The following is a 17948-nucleotide window of genomic DNA, read 5'->3' on the forward strand; positions in this document are numbered from 1 at the left end:
CCAGGTGCCGCCGCAGCCTGCCTGCACGTCCCCGTTCCCCAGGCCCGGCCCTCGCACAGCTCCCGCCAGCGCAGAGTTCCCGCCAGGGCTGCAGCCGGCACTCCGGCCACAGGGCGCCCCCTGGCTGCAGCCTCACCCTCCTGTCCCTCCTCCCTCCGGAAACCCCCCTGCCCGCCCAGGGCCCCTAGCTGGCTCACCCGCAAGTCCCCCTGGTGTCCTCCTCTCTGCTGGCACCTGCCTCCCCAGTGCTCCGTGGGCTCTCCAGGGTGGGCCGCCGGTCCAGGGGCATTTGGCTGTCCCTGCACTGGCACACGGCAGGGGCTTGAGAATGTCCCAAGGGGAGAATGTCCCAAGGGGAGAATGCCCCTCCCCTTCCCTTCCTTGAGTTACTGTGGTTCCGACCGCAGTGGGGGACACTAGTGTTCCAGTGCTTGGAAAAGATGGCTCCCCAGTACGGATCACCACCTTACAGACGGGAACCTGGGGCGTGGAGGGGTGGCGTCCCTTCCCCTAAGTCAGCAGGTGGCAGTGACAGAGCCAGGAGAGGCAGCAGTCAGCGGGGCTCCTTGTGTGAGCCCTGGCTGGCCGGCAGGCCACACCCCCGTCTCGGAGGCAGCCCCTGCGCAGGGGCTGAGGGGCTGCTGCTGCTCCCAAGCAGCGGGGTGGGGGGGCCTCCCCTGGGCTGCTGCCTGGGGTCTGTGTCCTGAGTGTCCAGGTATTCGGGGTCCTGGCCCCTGCCCACTGCCCCTGGCCGGGCGCAGAGAAGGTCTTACTTAACGTGTCCTGCAGTCTGTTGGCGTTCCTGGCCGTCGGCTTTCCAGCCTTGCTTGAGACTTTGGTTAGAGGGCCCACCGTGCCGGTCAGCGTGGCCTGGACATCCGCACGGAGCCTGGCTGCCAGTCTGTGGGGAGATCGGGGCCCAGCGAAGCTGGCTCCTGGGGCCCCCAGCCACGCCCCGCTCGGCAGTAGCCGGCACTCCGGGCCGCGCTCAGGAGACAGGGCGTTTGCGGGGCGCCCCTGGCAGGGAGGGGCGTGCGCCTGCCCGTGGACTTACCGCCCCGTGCGTCCCCGTTGCAGGGCGGCTCCAGGCCCACGCGCTCCCTGAGCACGGCCCAGCTGCTGCAGCCCTCGGGGGGCCCGCACGCGTCCGTCATCTCCAACGTGGTGCTCATGAAGGGCCAGGCCAAGGTGAGCGGGGCGGCCGCCCGGGGGGCCCGGGGTGACGCCGGGTCTGAGCAGCTGCCGTGTGGAGGGAGGGGAGGGGTGGCCCGGGCTCCCGGTGTGAACAGTGGTGCCTCCGTGGGATGCCTCCCCTCGAGGGCGCTGGGCGCCCCTCCCCTCCCTCCCCTCTCCCTCTCCCCTCCCCTCCCCCGGAGTCCCCACTCTCCTGCCTCCCTGCCTCTGCATCCTGGAGCTCAGGAGGCAGGAGTGGACACAGGAGGGGGCTGAGGTCGCCGGGCCTCCGGTCCCCAGAGTGGCCATCTCCACTCCGGAGTCGTGTCCACCCAGCCCCGCTTGCTGGCCAGGCGGTCACGATGCTGCGTCGCCCCGGCACTGAGGTAGACGTGGTTTAAAAACAGTTGACTTTGAGACCGTTTGCCTCGGCCGGATGGACCCACAGTGGGAAGGGCACCGGGACTCCTGCGGGGACGACCGAGGGGGTGGGATTTATGTCAGCCCCCGTGTCACTGGGGTGCTGTCACCTGACCCAGCCGGTGCGCCCGGGGCCCGGGCACCAACGGGAGGGCCCGCAGGAGGGCGGCCAGCTCAGGGTGCAGCCGAGGGAGAGGACAGGCCTGCAGTGTGTCCTGGGCCACGGCAGGGCCGGGGCAGGACAGCGGGCAGGGACAGCGCTGGCCGGAGAGGGAGCCCCTCCTGGGGAGCCGAGGTCAGGGGTCGTGTTTACTGTGGGAACAGCCTGTGGGTGAGGGGCTGTCGGCACCGTCCGTCTGTCTTCTCTGTCGGCGGAGAGGGGAAGGTGAGGGCGGAGATGGGAAGCGACCACCCAGAGCTGCCCGTGGCGGGGAGCGCCCACCCAGGCTCCCGCGGAGTGGGCCCCACCAGCCCTCGCAGGACCTCCAGAGGGCGCCCGGCCCTGCCCGGCCTCGGAGTCCCGCACAGCTGTTCCCGTCTCTGCGTTGGGTCCCCACCCAGACCCGAGAGACCAGAGCCGCCCGCTGCCCCCTGAGACCGCCCTCCCCCCCGCCCCCCGTGCAGGGTGGAGGCTGCAGCTCCAGGGGACCCTCCGCAGCCTGAGTCCTCTCTCCCTCCCCCAGGGCCTGGGCTTCAGCATCGTGGGGGGGAAGGACAGCATGTACGGCCCCATTGGCATCTACGTCAAAACCATCTTCGAGGGCGGCGCCGCTGCGGCTGACGGCCGGCTGCAAGAAGGTAGGGTCCCCCGCGCCGCCTCGGGCCCCGGGGAGGCGGGACGTGTCCTGGCCCCTCAGAGGGTGGCAGCCGCCGATCCCGGCATCTGCACACCACGGCCCCTCCCTTCTCTCCCCGGCGTTCTTGGGCAGACGGCCCTTTCCTTCGCCGTCCCCGCCCTCCCTGCCTCCCAGCCATCGGGCCCAGGGCCCAGCGCATCCCCTTGGCAGGGAAACACCCCACACGGGCCCACTGCGTCCCAGGCGCCAGGAGCCCGGACTTCCCGGACGTGGTCCCTGCTGGCAGGAGGTCGGAGGTCGTGGTCTGCCCAGCTGCCGCCTGCCCTCCTGCCCTCTCTGCTGCTCTTGGCCCTCGGGGGCGGGACACGCCGGCCGCCCTGAGAGGCAGGGGCTGGGGACCCGAGGTGCCCCCTGAGCGCCCCGCCCTGTCTTCTCGTCCTTGGGGGGGCAGGTGTCCTCCAGCTCCCACTGCACCCCACAGTCCCGTCTGGGTTGTCGGGCAGCGGGGTTCGGCCCGGGAGGCAGAGCTCAGGGCAGGCACGCACGGAGCACGGGGGAGTCCCTGCGGCCCGGCCCGCTCGCCCGCGGGGGCGAGGAGGAGGCGCCCCTCTCTGCTCCCTGGGCTGGGGCTGGGGTGGGGCAGGGCGGGCGGCAGTCTGGTTCTGCAGAGCTGTGAACCGTGCAGACGTGGGTCAGCGTGTGGTCCTCCCGTGTCCACACGGTCAGTCAGAAGGAGTTTTGGTTCTTGTGTGAGCGTGCCCATTCAATGGAAGTCGGCCTTCAGTCCCCACAGAGAGCTCCACTGGGACTCGGCCGCGTCCGCTCCCTGGCCTCTCGTCTGTGGCGCTTCAGGGCTGCAGGGCCCGCCGGTGGGCAGTCCGCACTCGCCGGCTTTGCTGCCGGGGGTGCTCCAGCTTCGGCTCGTGCGGGGCTGCGCACGTGGGCGGGGGAGCCAGTGGCGGTTTCGTGATGGGGGAGGGGCCGGTCCCGATAGGGAGCCCAGTGTGGGGGCAGCGGGGGCCAGCGCTGCGGGCCCGAAGGCCTGGCCTGAGGTGGGGGTGGGGGTGCGGAGGTGCCAGCGGCACAGGTCACAGCCTCCTCGCACGCAGGGGGCACGCGAGGGGCAGGTCGGAGAGAACGGGCAGGTTTCTGGGCTGAGTGAGGAGAGGGGACCCGTCACAGGGAGCGAGAGGGGAGGGAGGAGGAGGAGGAGGAGCCGTGGGGCACAGAAAACGGGGGCCCTGGGTTTGGTCGCCAGTTCTGCTTTCTGCATTAGAGTTGGCGGGCAGCACCGCGTCATTTTCAGGCGTGCAGCGTCGTGGTCACACGTTCACACGTTTGTGCCGTCTGTGGGTCCAGCGCCCTGCCGACACCGCAGTGTGCGCGACGCCGTGCCCTCCCTCCGCTGCACTGCGCCCCCGGTGACCACTCTCTGACCGCCGGGCTGTGTCCTCAGTCCCTCCCCGTGTCACCAGCCCCAGGCCCCTCCCCTCTGGGGACCGTCAGGCTGTTCTCTGTGTCTTCTTTTTTTTAAGAATAGTTTTAGGATTGAGCACGGGCTGGGAACCAAAGTGTCCCAGGTTCGATTCCCAGCCAGGGTACATTCCTGGGTTGCTGGCCATAACTCCCAGCAACCGCACATTGGTGTTTCTCTCTCTCTCTGTCTCTCTCTCTATCTCCCTCCCTTCCCTCTCTAAAAATAAATAAATAAGTAATCTTTAAAAAAAAAAAAGAATAGTTTTAAAAATTTATTTTATTTTAAGAGAGAGGGGAAAGGAAGGAGAAAGAGAGGGAGAGAAACATCAGTATGTGGTTGCCTCTCTTGTGCCCCCTACTGGGGACCTGGCCTGCAACCCAGGCGTGTGCCCTGCCTGGGAATTGAACCGGCGGCCGTTCTGTGTGCAGGCCGGCGCTCACACTGAGCCGCACCAGCCAGAGCTGTTCTCTCTGTGTCTTCAGGTTGGTTCTGTTCGGCCTGTTCGTTTGCTGTGCTGGTTCAGGTTCCACGTGTGGGTGGCATCCTGGGGTGCTCGTCTTTCCCTGACTTACTTCCCTGAGCAGGACACCCTCTGGGTCCACCCACGCGGTTGCAAATGGCAAGATTTTTTTTTTTACGGCCAAGTGATGCTCTGTTGTGTGTCTGTGTCACAACTTTCTGTCCGCTCCCTTGTGGCTGGACACTGAGGCTGCCCTGGTGCCGCGGTCTCTGTGGACGATGCCGCCACGAGCACAGGGGCCCGTGCGCCTTTCTCCGTCCCTGTGTGGGTTGCTTCCGGTACACGCCCAGAGGTGGGGCCGGGGGTCCCGTGGTGGTTCTCCCCGAGATTGTTTCTGGGCGCTCTGCTCTGTTCTGTCCTGTCCTGTTCGTCTGTGTGTCTGTCCTGTGCCAGAGCTGTGGTGTAGCGTTGCAGCCATGTGGTCCAGTTTCGTGCTTCCTCCCAGGACCTGTTTGGGTTTCCGGGGTCTCCGTGGTTCCGTGTACGTGTTAGGACTATTCGGTCTCCTTCCGTGGAAAATGCCGCTGGTGTTTTGGCAGGCGTGGCGTTGCCTCTGCGGGTCGCCGTGGGTGGGGTGGACCTTTCATCCGTGAGGCCGCAGGGCAGGAGGCGGACAGGGACCGGGCCAGAGTGCCGACGCCGTGGAAGGGCCGAGGTGCCCTCGGGGCCGCCCTGCTGCCCTCGCAGCTTCGGTGGGTGCAGGGGTGGGGTTGGGGTTGGACACCACGTGAGACATGTCTTCACTGTCCTTTCACGGTCCTTTGTGCTCCGTGTAAACCCTGGGCCGGAGGGCGACCCCCAAGTTCCGTCCGGGGAAGGACCACAGCTTCTCCCTGTCCCGACAGGTGACGAGATTCTGGAGCTCAATGGCGAGTCGATGGCGGGTCTGACCCATCAGGACGCCCTGCAGAAGTTTAAGGTGATTGTCCGCTACCAGGAGGCCGCCCGGCCCCGGGCCCTGCCCCCTCACGCCGTCCTGCAGGCTCAGGCTGCGGGGCCCCCCGGGGCACGGGCCCGGCGGGAAAGGGGGAAAGGGAGGCCTGGCCCAGGAAACAGTCGTGCAGCCAGGGTCGCTCTGGTGGGCTGGGGGGGGGGGGCACTGCAGCTGCTGCGGGCGTGCGGGTCCGCGAGGAAAGCTCCTCTGAGTCCGTGCAGATGCGGTTCCAGACCCGCAGCGTCAGGTCTGCGAGGGCACCGCTGGACGGCACCGTTCAGTCTCCGTTCTACCTCAGTAGCTCAGGACCCAGATCCTTGTGTGTCCGCACACGTGTCCTACATGTAAGATGTTGTCTCTGGTGTGCACAGGCAGGTGCACGTGAGACACCCTCACACGCACACACACACGGCTGTTCGGAGGCCCGTGTCTTTGCACCTGCCCACCGTCGGCCCTGGACCCTGAGGCTCCTTCTCTCCCCTTCCAGCACGCCAAGAAGGGGCTGCTCACCCTCACGGTGCGGACCCGGCTGACGGCCCCCCGCTCCCCGAGCGGCCACCTGTCGCCCCCGCTCTGCCGCTCCCTGAGCTCCGGCTCCTGCGCCGCCAAGGACGGCAGCCCCTTCCTGGTGGGGGACGCCGAGGCCGCTGCCAGCGCCCACACGCCCAGTTACAGGGTCCTGGTGGAGGTGTCCCTGACGAAAGGTAGTGTGTGCCTGCTCCCGGGCTCTGTGGCCCCCTCCCCCAGGCCCCCCACCTGGAGCTGCCCCCCAGCTTCCCTCGCTCGGAGTCCCTGGGGAGGGTCGGTGGGGTCCGGGAGCAGGCCCCACGGCCGGCGGGCCCCTGACTCACCCCTGCCCCTTGAGCCGTGGCCTGCGAGTCGTCCCCTCGGAGGCCTGAGCGGCCCTGCTGTCCCTCCCGGCACGTCGCCCCCACCGCACTGACAGTCCGATACCCCAGCCCCTGCCTCCCTCCCCGTTTCGCCCCCCTCAACCTGTTCTCTCGCAATGTCCCTGCCGCCCAGTGCGGCGACGGCCCCTGAGCAGCACCCAGCCCCGGTGGTGCTCTGTCAGGGCGGGCGGCATCCCCACCGTGGTCGGGAGGGGACAGTGGCCGGCGCGACAGTGTGCGGGCCCCTGGGAGCCTGAGCAGCACCCCATCTGTCCCCAGAGGCCGGCGTGGGTCTGGGCATCGGCCTGTGCAGCGTGCCCCACTCCCAGTGCACCTCGGGCATCTTCGTCCACACGCTTTCGCCGGGGTCGGTGGCGCACCTGGACGGGCGGCTGCGGTAGGTCCCTGTCCCCGGTTCTGGGGCGGTCCCTGAGCACTGCAGCGGGGGTCCCTCCAGCTGTCAGGAGGTTGCTGTGGAGACGAGCGACTCCGTGGCCCAGCGTCGTGGAAGTCCCCGGGGAGCGCATTGGAACCCGGGGTGCTGCCCCCTCGCAGACCTGCTGCGCCCGAGTCTGCGTCCGCCAGGGTCCCTGAGGTCTGCGTGGCCGGGAGGACGGCAGGACGAGGGGGAAACGTGGAGTGGTCGCAGTTGGGTTCCGGTCCAACGCGCACGGAGGGAGGAGCGCCCTCCGGGGGCCTCAGCGCGGCTCCCCGCACCCGCCCTGCCGAGAAGGCCCCCTGAGCGGGCTGCTGGTCCTGACCGAGCTGCCGGCTGCAGAAAGTGTTTTCGGGCGTCCCTCCTCTTAAGACGGTCCCTGATTTACTGGGGTGACGCGGGCTCGTGAAGCCGTAGAGGTTTCGGGTGCGCGGCTCTGACGCATCGTCTGAGCGTTGTCTTGTGTGTTCACCGCCCGGTGGGGCCTCCTTCCATCAGCACTGACCCCCTTTCCCTCCCCTCCCCTCCCCCGCCCCTTCCTGTGTCTGAGGTGTTCGCCTTTCCGCCCAGCCCCCCGCCCTCCGTGCTGACTCCCCTCAGTCTGCTCTCGGTGTGGGTGACTCTGCTCCTGTCTCGTCAGTTTACTCTGTGCGTCCGATGCCCCGTTTGAGACCCGGTTGTGTCTGTCTCTGTCCGGCTCCCTCCGCGCAGCGCCCTCGTCTCCCGGGGCCTCCACGCTGTCCCAGAGGCTCACGTCCCTTCTCCTCCTCCTCCGTGGCCCAGCAGGGTCCCCCCGTGTGTGGGGACCATGGCTCCTCCGCCCGCCCACCTGCCGCGGGGCCCGGGGCTGCCTCCGTGTCTCGGCGGCGGCAGCGGCGACGACGCGGCGGCGAGCGTGGGCGCTCTGTGCTTTCAGACGAGCGTCTCGGGCTCCTGTGGGGTGCTCCCAGCCTCGGAATCCCCGGGGTCGAGGGCAGTTCCATTGGGTCCACGGTCCCGCCCGTCCCCGCCCGTGCGCGGCCCCTGGAGACTTGCTGCTGGTGGCCGCCCCGGCAGGGCAGGCGGGAGGCCCCTTCCCGTCGTGGCTTTCGGCTGCGTCTGTCTGATGAGTGGTGACACCGAGCACCTTGTCGTGTTGGTGGGACCCCGGCACGTCCCCTCGGGAGAAGCGTCCCCTCCGGCCCTCTGCCCGCAGTGTGACCGGCTGCTTGTTTCCCAGGTGTTGAGTCGGTGAGGCCAGGGTCGCCCACCGTGGGGGTCAGCCCCGTGTCAGACGGGTGTGGGCAGGAAACCTGCTCGTGCGTTCACACGCAGCTCGTCGGGAGGGTCGGGGTCTGAGGCTTCTCTCCAGCGAGTGGTCTGGAGGCGGCCACCCCAGCTTTCCCCCGTGTGGCTGCTGACGCCCGCCTGCCGCGGCGCCCGCACACGGACCGTCTGTCATCTCGGGTCGTCCCTCCCACGCCCTGGGTCCCCGTGAGCGTGCTCCCTCGCCGGGGCCGTCCTGCTCAGCCAGCCGCGTCCTGCCGTAGTGCGGGAGGCGGTCCGGTTGCAGCGCTCTGCAGAGACACGCCCCGGGCCGGGCCGGGTCAGGACGGAGCCCCCGAGGGAGAGACGGGTTTGCTCGTCCCCGTGGGCTCCCGGGGCCTGACCGCAGAGAGGGACCGATGGCCTTGGTCCTGCTCCTGCGCCAGAAGCTGTGCCGTCCACGGTGTCTGGCACTGTGTGGGAGTGGCCTTCAGGGTGGGAGCCAGCCTGCCTGCCTGCATTGCGGTCGGCACCGTCGGGGACGGGGTGTGGCCACCTCTCGGGAGGGGCTGCAGGTCCCCCAGGCCCCAGTGCCGTCCCTGCCGATCGTTGACAGTGAGGCCAGGCGAGCAGACGGGGGTTGCTTTAAACACAGGTGCGCCGGAGCAGAGCCCAGGTGCCCGCTGACCGGTTGTCTGTCTGTCTGTCTGTGGTGGCTGTTCCCGTGCGGCGGCAGCTGAGCCACGGTGGTGGGCGGCGAGGCCTGGTGGAGGGGCTCCGTGGCCTCCCCAGAAAACACGTCTGGCTGCTCAGCCGGGCGATTACTATCGGGGAGAGAAAGTCGCCCGTCATGCCTCAGTTTCCCCGTCTGCGCGCCACAGGGCGCTGCGCTGTGCCGGCCCTCCTGGTCCCCGTGCGGCTGTGTCTTTCGTGTTTCAGCTTCCTCGTCTGGCTCTCGCTGCCCGACCGAACGAGGCCGCCCCTTCTCTCCCGGGGTCTCTTCAGGCACCGGAGCTTCCACCCCGTCCAGGAATTTGCTTTCCCTTCCGGCACGTCCGACCCCTCCTTGCCCTAACGCGGGCTCCCACGGGGACGCGGAGGCCCCGGGCGGGCGGTGAGCGGCTGGCGTGGGTGAGGGGGCGCAGGGCGGACACAGGCGAGCGCGTGCTCCATCGCCTCCCTCTGCTCGCAGGGCCGCGGGCTGCCCCGGTCTGCGTGGGTCCGGTGACCGAGGACACCTGCCTGACCCTGTGGCTCTCAGGCCCCGTGCAGTGGCGACCCTCCCCCTCCCGTCCCAGCACCCCGCGGACGAGCGTTGTCCACGGCCCGCCGTCTGTGCTTCCGCAGGTGCGGCGACGAGATCGTGGAGATCAACGAGTGCCCTGCGCACTGCATGTCCCTGAACGACGCCCACGCGGTCCTGAGCCGCTGCAGCCCCGGGCCCGTGCCCATCATGGTCAGCCGGCACCCGGACCCCCAGGTAAGGCCGCTCGGGGCGTCCGGTCTCTGCCGTGCTCACGCTGTGCGCACGCTGAATTTGGAAGAAGAAATGGCTGGGTTCCACCCTCCGTTTCTCAGAATGTGTCCCAAGTGTGTGTGGTGACAAAGGTCTGCAGCAGCAGGGGCCCCCTGACTGCCTCCTGACCACCTCGCCCGTGCGAGGTCCCAGGGGAGGGACATCGTGGCCGGGGCCCAGAGAGTGGAGGTGCGCAGTGGGTGCTCTGGCGCTCAGGGTGTCCCTAGTGGGACCGACACGCGGCAGCAGAGTGCGGTGATGACCATGGGCATCGGGGAACCGGAGCCGGGACCACCCGAGGGTAGGGTTCCAGGCCCAGGACCCGAGGAGGGTCCCGCCCCGCAGCGTGCAGGGCCAGCGTGAGGGAGTCGGGGTGTCGCTGAGCGGGACCCATGGGTCCCTGGCCCGCTGGGCGCAGCGGAGCCGGAGTCTCGGGCAGCACGTGTTTTCGATGAGGTGAGTAAAATCACACAGGTTTCAGGTGATTTTCTGCGGCGCCGGCCGTGCGTCCCCCGGTGCGCTCACCCCCTAGAGCCAAGTCTCCCGCCCCCAGGACCCCTCTGCACCTTCTCCACCCCCGGCCCTCTGCTCGCCACCACACCGTCGACTGTGGCTGCGCGGGCTGGTTCTCTGCCTGATGCGCGTCCTTTTTTCTCTCTGAAAAGATTTCATGTCTTTGCTTTTATTTTTGTTTAAAATTTTAAAATATATTTTATTCATTATGCTATTACAGTTGTCCCATTTCCCCCTTCACTCCCCTCCACCCTGCACACCCCCTCCCACCCACATTCCCCCCCTCTAGTTCATGTCCATGTGTCATAAATTCTTTAGCTTCTACATTTCCCGTACTATTCTTGCCTTCCCCCTATTTTCTACCTGCCATCTATGCTACTTACTCTCTGTACCTTTTCCCCCCTCTCTCCCTCTCACACTCCCCTGTTGCTAACCCTCCATGTGATCTCCATTCCTGTGGTTCTGTTCTAGTTGATTGCTTAGTTTGCTTTTTTTGTTTTAGGTGTGGTTGTTAATAACTGTTGAGTTTTCTCTGTCTTTTTACTGTTCATATTTTTATCTTCTTTTTCTCAGATAAGTCCTTTTAACATTTCATATAATAAGGGCTTGGTGATGATGAACTCCTTGAACTTGACCTTATCTGAGAAGCACTTTACCTGCCCTTCCATTCTAAATGAGAGCTTTGCTGGATAGAGCAATCTTGGATGTAGGTCCTTGCCTTTCATGACTTGGAATACTTCTTTCCAGCCTCTTCTTGCCTGTAAGGTGTCTGTTCAGAAATCAGCTGAGAGTCTGATGGGCACTCCTTTGTAGGTTACTGTCTCCTTATCTCTTGCTGCTTCTAGGAGTCTCTCCTTCATCTTAATCTCGGGTAATGTAATTACGATGTGCCTTGGTGTGTTCCTCCTTGAGTCCAACTTCTTTGGGATTCTCTGAGCTTCCTGGACTTCCTAGAAGTCTGTTTCCTTTGCCAAATTGGGGAAGTTCTCCTTTATTATTTGTTCAAATAAGTTTTCCACTTGTTGCTCTTCCTCTTTCCCTTCTGGTACCCCTATACTCGGATGTTGGAACATTTCAAGATGTCCTGGAGGTTCCTAAGCCTCTCCTCATTCTTTTTGAATTCTTATTTCTTCATTCTTTTCTGATTGTATGTTTTTTCTTCCTTCTGATCCACTCCATTGATATGAGACTCAGCTTTCTTTCCATCACTATTGGTTCCCTGTGCATTTTCCTTCATTTCACATATTGTAGCCTCCATTTTTTCATCTAATTTGCAACCAAAATCAACCAAATCTGTGAGCATCCTGATCACCAGTGCTTTGAACTGTGCATCTGATAGGTGGGCTATCTCTTGGTCGCTTAAAAGTATTGGCTCTGGAGGTTTGATTTGTTCTTTTGTTTGGGCCATTGTTTGGGCGGGGGGAGATCTGGTCGTGAAGTTATGTTGAGGGGCGGAGCCTTAGGTGTTCACCAGGGCGGGGCACTGTAGTCGCAGGGTTGTGACGCTGTACGTGGGGGCGGGTCTGAGAGGGAACAATGGCGCTTGCTCCGCTCTCTGTCGGACTTCAGTCCCCTCTGCTGCCTCCCCGGAGCAAACTGGGCCTTTCTGGTGCTGGTTCCCAGGTGGGTGGTCTTGTGCACGTTCTAGGACCCCGTGGGTCTCTCCAGCGAACTCTCCTGTGAGGCTGAGGGTCTCTCCCTGCGCCTCAACCCCCACAGGTGTTTTCAATCAGTGCTTTTAGGCTTTATTTCCCGGTGCTGGGGCCCTGGGTTGCGCGATCCATCTTGCTGCCCGTTTTCACCTGGTTTATCTGCGCGCAAATGTGTGACTGCAGACGGCCAGCGGCCCATGCCTGTCCCAGGGTCCGCCAGCCGCTGCCTGCTCCCTGTGTGCCTGGGTCTGCCAGCCACTGCTTTTTCCTGCCTCAGCCCTGTCCACCGGCTGCTGTCTCTGCCCCTCTTATCAGTCTGGAGGAATGGTGGTTGAGACTTCTGTACAGTTTAATTTTCTGTATGGGTTTTTTTTGTTTCTAAATTTTTGTTGTCCTTAATTTTGGTTGTGCGAGGAGGCACAGTGTGTCCACCTATGCCTCCATCTTAGCCAGAAGTCTCTCTCTGCTTTTACAGTGAGGCAGAAAGGGAGGGCGAGAAGCGTCCAGGTGTGGTTGCCTCTCTAGCGCCCCCTACTGGGGGTCATGGCCTGCAACCCAGGCACGTGCCCTGACTGGGAATCGAATTGGTGGCCCTTCGGTTCCCAGGCCGGCGCTCAGTCCACTGAGCCGCACCGGCCAGGGCAGTTGTCTCTCGTTCCGATAGTGGCCATCCCCCTCGGTGTGAGCTGTCATCCAGCTGTGGTTTCTGTGTGGTTTGCTGGGTGCTGTGAGGAGTGTCGGTTCTGTGGAAGAATGCCCGTTCCCGTCGGCTGTGCATTTGCCATCTGGGGTGTTTGGTTTCGTTCTCCCCTTTCATGTGTTTTGTGGACCGAGAGGGGCCTCAATGTTGTGTCTTCACAGACAGACCAAGACAGAATTTTGTTGTATTTGTTTAGTTATGTAGCTAGTTACTATGTTAATTGGTGTTCAAGTATGGTGCTCTGCCTTTTACCCCCGTCCCAGCCCACACCCCCAGCCCTCCCCACTTCCCTCCCATTTTCACCCCCCCTTTTGTCCCTGTGTCCCTACACGTGTTCCTGCACACCCTTCCCCCCTAACCCTAACCCTGAAACTCCCTCCCCTCTGGTCCCCGGCAGCCTGTTCTCTGTGTAAGTCAGTGTGAGCAGGGCTAGGCAGCGCCGCTCTCGACCCAGCCCGGTGCCACCGGCCTCGCGGAGACGCAGTGGCTCCCAGGGTGGGACTCTGCGGGACTTGGGGATGGCGCCCCTGCCCGCACATGGGCACCCGGCCAGAGTGGGCACCCTGGGGACTGCCACTGTGACTTGACCTAGAACCTGCTCGGGAACCACCCACAGCCACGGTGTGTCCCCAGGTGTGGTCTGTCAGCTGTTGGCCACGTGGGCCTGCCTGTGGTGAGGGTCTGGGACCACCCCTCCTGTGGTCCACTCGATGACCGATGTGTTTCAGGTCTCTGAACAGCAGCTCAAAGACGCGGTGGCCCAGGCCACAGAGACCCTCAAGTTTGGGAAGGAGAGACATCAGTGCAGTCTGGAAGGTAAGGGGCCCCGACAGCTTTTATTTCAAACAACAAACATCCGTGTGGTCAGAAACAGCTGCAAGTCTGGAAACCCGGTCTCCGTGAGCCCCAGGAACGCGACAGAAGGGCCGTCACACACAGTGTGTGGCCCCCCGGGGGCAGGGAGCGCACAGCCCGGTCCAGCCCCCGAGGCGGACACGAAGGCCCCGTCCCCTTGGTCCTTGCTGTGCGGTGGCCGCAGGGCAGAAGCGCCCCTGTGGCGAGGCTGGGACGCCAGGCTGCCACATGCAGCTCCGCCCACCACGTGCACACGGGGGGGGGGGCGCGGCACCCCCACTCTGAAGTCCCCCAGTCCGCGGTGCACCAGCCCCCACACTGCCGGGCTGGCGCTCAGCTCCCCCGCGGCCCTGGTGCCTCCCCGCAGGGGCCAAGAGGCTGGAGAGCAGCTGGCACGGGCGGCCGGCAGGCGACAAGGACAGCTCGGCCCCGCCGCAGCGCAGGGCTCAGAAGGCGGTGACCCGCTCCAGCAGCGACAGCAGCCACGTGTCCGGGTCCCCCGCGGGCAGTCCCGGCCGAGGCGGGCAGCAGCAGCCCCGGGACGTGGAAGATGGCGCAGAGGGCCCCACTGGGCCCCCGGGGCCGGAAGCCAGGCCCCCCCAGCAGAGCCCGCCCCTCCCGCAGACGCAGGAAGACCACCCACCCCTGAGACTGAAGAAGTCATTTGAGATTTTCGTAAGAAAGCCGTCGTCCTCCAAGCCCAAGCCCCCACCCAGAAAATACTTCAAAAGTGACAGTGACCCCCAGCAGCACCTGCAGGACAGCGCTGAAGCCCCCGTCCTGGTGAGTGCCCTGGGGTCGGCTGCATCACAGGCAATGCAGGTGGAGTCAGGGGAGGGCCCGCCCAGGCCCCTGAGGGCCGTCGCCAAGACAAGAGGGTCCCAAGTGCCTCCAGGCCTGTGCCTGCCCCCATCACTGAACCAGGCAGAGGGTGGGTGCCACCTGAAGAACTGATTGGTGATGATCGGTGACAGGGAGAAGCGGGCCCATTTACCTGTCAGGCGAGGGGAGGGAGCACCACTCTGGCGCACGCCCCCCCCACCCCCCCAGCCACCACTGTCAACAGGCCGCCAAATAAGACCTGAGTCTGTCTGAGTGACTGCTTTTGGGGTCTGCCCATTCTCCCCCCTCCCTCCCTTCTCCAGAGAGAGACAGGAGACAGACAGAGGAGAGAGAGATGAGAGAGGAGAGAGAGAATGAAAGCGAGAAGAGCGAGAGACTGGAGAGAGAGAGATTAGAGAGAGGAGAGAAAAAGGAGAGAGCTGAAGGTACATTGGAGAAGGGCGGGGGAGCAGAGAGAAGGTGAGAGGTGCAGACAGTGGAGCAGAGACCTGGGAAGGACAGAGAGGAGTGGAAGAGGGAGAGCAGAGAGGGGAGAGGGAGGAGACGCAGCGTGAAGAGGAGAGACAGTGGGAGGGACAGGAGACAGAGGAGAGACCCCAGAGATTGGAGAGGAGGGAGGACAGATGGGCGGACGGGGGAAGGAGGCCGAGGAGGGAGGGCAGAGGCGATGCGGGAGGAAGGCCACCAGGCAGGAAGCGAGGTGGAGAGAGGAGGAGGAGGTGAGGGAAGGGAGAGGCGGAGATGCACAGAGTTGGTGCGGGGGAGGAGGCAGCCCGGGGGGGCGGGGGGCGGAGGGGTGGTTTGGGAGACACGCGAGGAGGAAGGCGGGGAAGTGAAGGATGGAGGCTGATTCGAGGAGTCAGGGAAGGGAGAGGAGAGAGAATGGAGGAGACACAGGGGCTGGAAGAGAGCCGGAGCCCAGAGGGAGGGGAGTGGGGGAGGGAGGAGATGGTAGGGGCGGGAGGACGGCGGAAGGAGGCACCGGGGGAGGAGCCTCGGAGGGGCAGGGGGCAGGGCGAGGCACCACACCTGCAGCCGGGCCTGAGGACTGGACGCGCAGTTCCCGGACAGCACCTGCCCGGCCGCCCGGCCAGGGCCGCAGGTGCACGCCGTGAACCGTGGCACACGTGGCTGTGCCACCCTTCTCTCCCCGTGTGCCCCGCGTTCCTTCACGTCCACGGTCTCTGTGGCTGCGTGGCCGCCGCGTGCTCACTTCCAGCTCGCCTGGCTGCGGGCTCCTCGAGGGGGATGTGTGCTTGTACGGCCGGTGGGGTCCAGGTTCACACACACGGCGACCCTGCACTGAAAATTGTGATTTAAAAAATAACGCCTCTGTTTCTGCTAAAAAACGACGACGACGCAGTGTAAGAGGAGACATCAGTCACAGTCACTACAGACACGAGGGGCGTGGGCAGCACCCGGGCCCGGAGCCCAGGGCCACTGGCCGGCTGCTCACGGAGCCCCGCATGGCCCCGGGTCCCGAGCCGAGCGCCCGCCGCCTCCTTGCACGGCTGTGGGCCGCCGTTTTGACACACTCTAACTTCCTGTTTACACCACAGGAAGCCGGAGAGCTGCTGCCACCGCTGCCACTGCAGGAAGTCACAGCAGCACCGGGCGGCCCCCATGCCACGGCCTGCGGCCCGGGCCCCGCCGCCGACCTGCAGACTGCGCCCCCCACGGAGACCGAGCCCGGGAGGAGAGGCGGCAGCCCAGGTAGGGTCGCTGGCTCTTCCGCACGAGGCCCCGTGAGCAGGTGAGCAGGGGGTCCCGCCCGAGGGCCGGAGCCCACCGAGCTGAGGCAGCAGGGCCGTGGGTGCTGCTGGGGCGCTGCGGGGGGAGGGCAGGCAGACCACAGGGTTAGCGGGAGCACGGAGCCCTCGGGAGGGGGTGCAGACACGCGCCCCTGGCCCCTCGCCGAGGGGCGGCTGGCGTGCCCAGGTCTGGGCAGGCAGAGGTGTGAGCGGGGACTCACCAGCCGCACCTGGTCCCGCTGACCCCTGCCGAAGACCTGGTGCTGTGGAGGCGGGGAGGGGGAAACGAGCATGACCGTGACCGTCCGGGGGTCCCACCCTGACTGTGTCATGCGTGACGGTGGCCCCACACCCCTGTGAACCCCGGGCCCCTCCTGTTGAAACCCCCTGCCGCCCAGCAGACCACCCGCTCTCAGATGCGGGATGCCGTGACGCTAGCCTGCACTCGGGTCCTGCTGCCCCGTGCCCCCGCCCCCGCCCGGCTCTGCGATGGAGGCAGGGAACCCCACCAGACGCCATGCGAACCCTGTGCGAACCGCAGGCCTCGTCTCCGCCCCCAGGACCTGGGCCGTCCCCGGGCGGGCGCCCTGTGCTGCGGCGGCAGGCGCGGGTGGGCTGCGGCCCGGACGCTGTGGCCGAGGACCCGTGGGCCCGCATCTCCGGCTGCATCAGGAGCCTGTTCAGCCCCGTCATGAGCGAGGGCCACGCACCGCTGCTGCCCGCCGCCCGCCTCAGCCTCGTGGAGGACGGGGAGCAGGGCCGCCCGGACGGGCTCTCCCCGAAGCTGGACGCTGGCCCCGGCGCTCCCAACGCTCACAAGCCAGGAGACCACAGCACCGTGAAGAAGGGCCCTCCCGTGGCCCCCAAGCCCGCCTGGTTCCGCCAGAGCTTGAAAGAGCTGGGGCATGTCGGTGCAGAGCCCAGGCAACGGCCGGCGGCCCCCTCCTCGAAACCCACGCCGGCCCCCAGGGAGCGCCTGGGGCCGCCCGCCCGGGCCTCCAGCTCCCTCAGGCAGAGAATCAGCTCCTTTGAGACCTTCTGTTCCCCGCAGCCGCCCGACAGAGGGGCCCCAAGACCGGGCCTACAGCCCCCCAGCTCCTCTGTGGAGGCGGTGAACGCCCCGGGGAAGCAGGGAGGGGGCTGGGCTCCTGGCCGCCTGGGGCAAGGGGCTCCCCCCGCGGGGGGGCAGCTGCAGCCCCAGCCAGAGCCAGAGTCCCCTGGCTCCCTGGTGGCCCCAGAGGCCAGTGAGCCCACTGGAGCCCCGGGTGTGTCGGGGACCCCACCCCTGGGGCGGCTGCCCGCCCAGACGGCGCCCCCCGAGACAGCCCCCAAACCTGACCCTCCCCCGAGCCGGCTGCCCGCCCAGACCGCGGGGTCACTGGGCACCGCCGTCAAGATGCCCAGCCAGCGGGCGCGCAGCTTCCCGCTGACCAGGACGCGGTCCTGCGAGGCGCAGCTGCCCGACGACCGGGCCTGCAGGCTCTACGCCATCAGCAGCCAGGTGTCCTCGGCCGTCATGAAGTCCCTGCTGTGCCTGCCCTCTTCCGTCTCCTGCGGCCAGACGCCCGGCAGCCCTGAGGAGGGGGCGTCCGCAGGGTCCCCGTCCAGCCCAGACCCCGCTGCCGGCAGCGCTGACTCGGGGTTCTCGCTCAAGTGAGTGTCGGCGCCCGCCCTCCCCCGAAGACAGGACAGCCCCCTCTCGTCCCTCGGTCTGGGGGGGCCGGGACGGCCTCTCACCCGCCGGCTGGGCCCGCTGCGGCTCAGGAGGCCCGCGCGGTGCCACGCCGGGACCCCTCAGGAATTCTGCTGCCCCCCCCCGACACGTGGGTTCGTCCCCCTGGACACGGACAGCTGGGCCCCGGCCACGGCACGGCCTCACTGACCACGACACGGCCTCACTGACCACGACAGGCTCCTTCCGGACTCGCCCCCACCTCCTCCCCGGTGGTTCCGCACGAGTGCGGGGCCCCGCCCAGCGTAGTGCTGTGGGCCAGAGGAGCGGTCCCGCCACCAAAGCCGTGGTTTCACCCCAGACACGAAGGGAGCCTGCAACACAGCCAGGCACCGAAATGCGTTCCCCAGGGCACGGAGCGCCGGCCACGTGGGCACCCTCGTAGTGGGGGGGAGGGGACACACGTCCGACTCTCGGTGACACGCTCCACCACGGGCCCCGGTCAAGCGCCCGCCGCCCCGAGGCCCGGCAGGGACGCCGCAGACACCACTCGG

At 66.2% G+C, this 17948-nt stretch overlaps 1 protein-coding gene across 1 annotated transcript in view; it reads left to right on the forward strand.

Annotated features, from left to right (window-relative positions):
* Positions 1–17948, forward strand: part of IL16 (interleukin 16) — a 47218-nt gene that overhangs the window by 26139 nt on the left and 3131 nt on the right. The window contains exons 5-14 of the mRNA XM_045824873.1: positions 1078–1188; positions 2277–2391; positions 5233–5306; positions 5809–6025; positions 6491–6608; positions 9240–9372; positions 13002–13089; positions 13496–13911; positions 15531–15684; positions 16283–17375. Coding sequence (XP_045680829.1) covers positions 1078–1188; positions 2277–2391; positions 5233–5306; positions 5809–6025; positions 6491–6608; positions 9240–9372; positions 13002–13089; positions 13496–13911; positions 15531–15684; positions 16283–17375 — 2519 coding nt within the window. The remainder of the gene's footprint in view (positions 1–1077; positions 1189–2276; positions 2392–5232; positions 5307–5808; positions 6026–6490; positions 6609–9239; positions 9373–13001; positions 13090–13495; positions 13912–15530; positions 15685–16282; positions 17376–17948) is intronic.

Source organism: Phyllostomus hastatus, unplaced genomic scaffold (assembly GCF_019186645.2).
Source record: "Phyllostomus hastatus isolate PE091 unplaced genomic scaffold, TTU_PhHast_1.1 phas_scaffold_555, whole genome shotgun sequence".
NCBI lineage: Eukaryota > Metazoa > Chordata > Mammalia > Chiroptera > Phyllostomidae > Phyllostomus > Phyllostomus hastatus.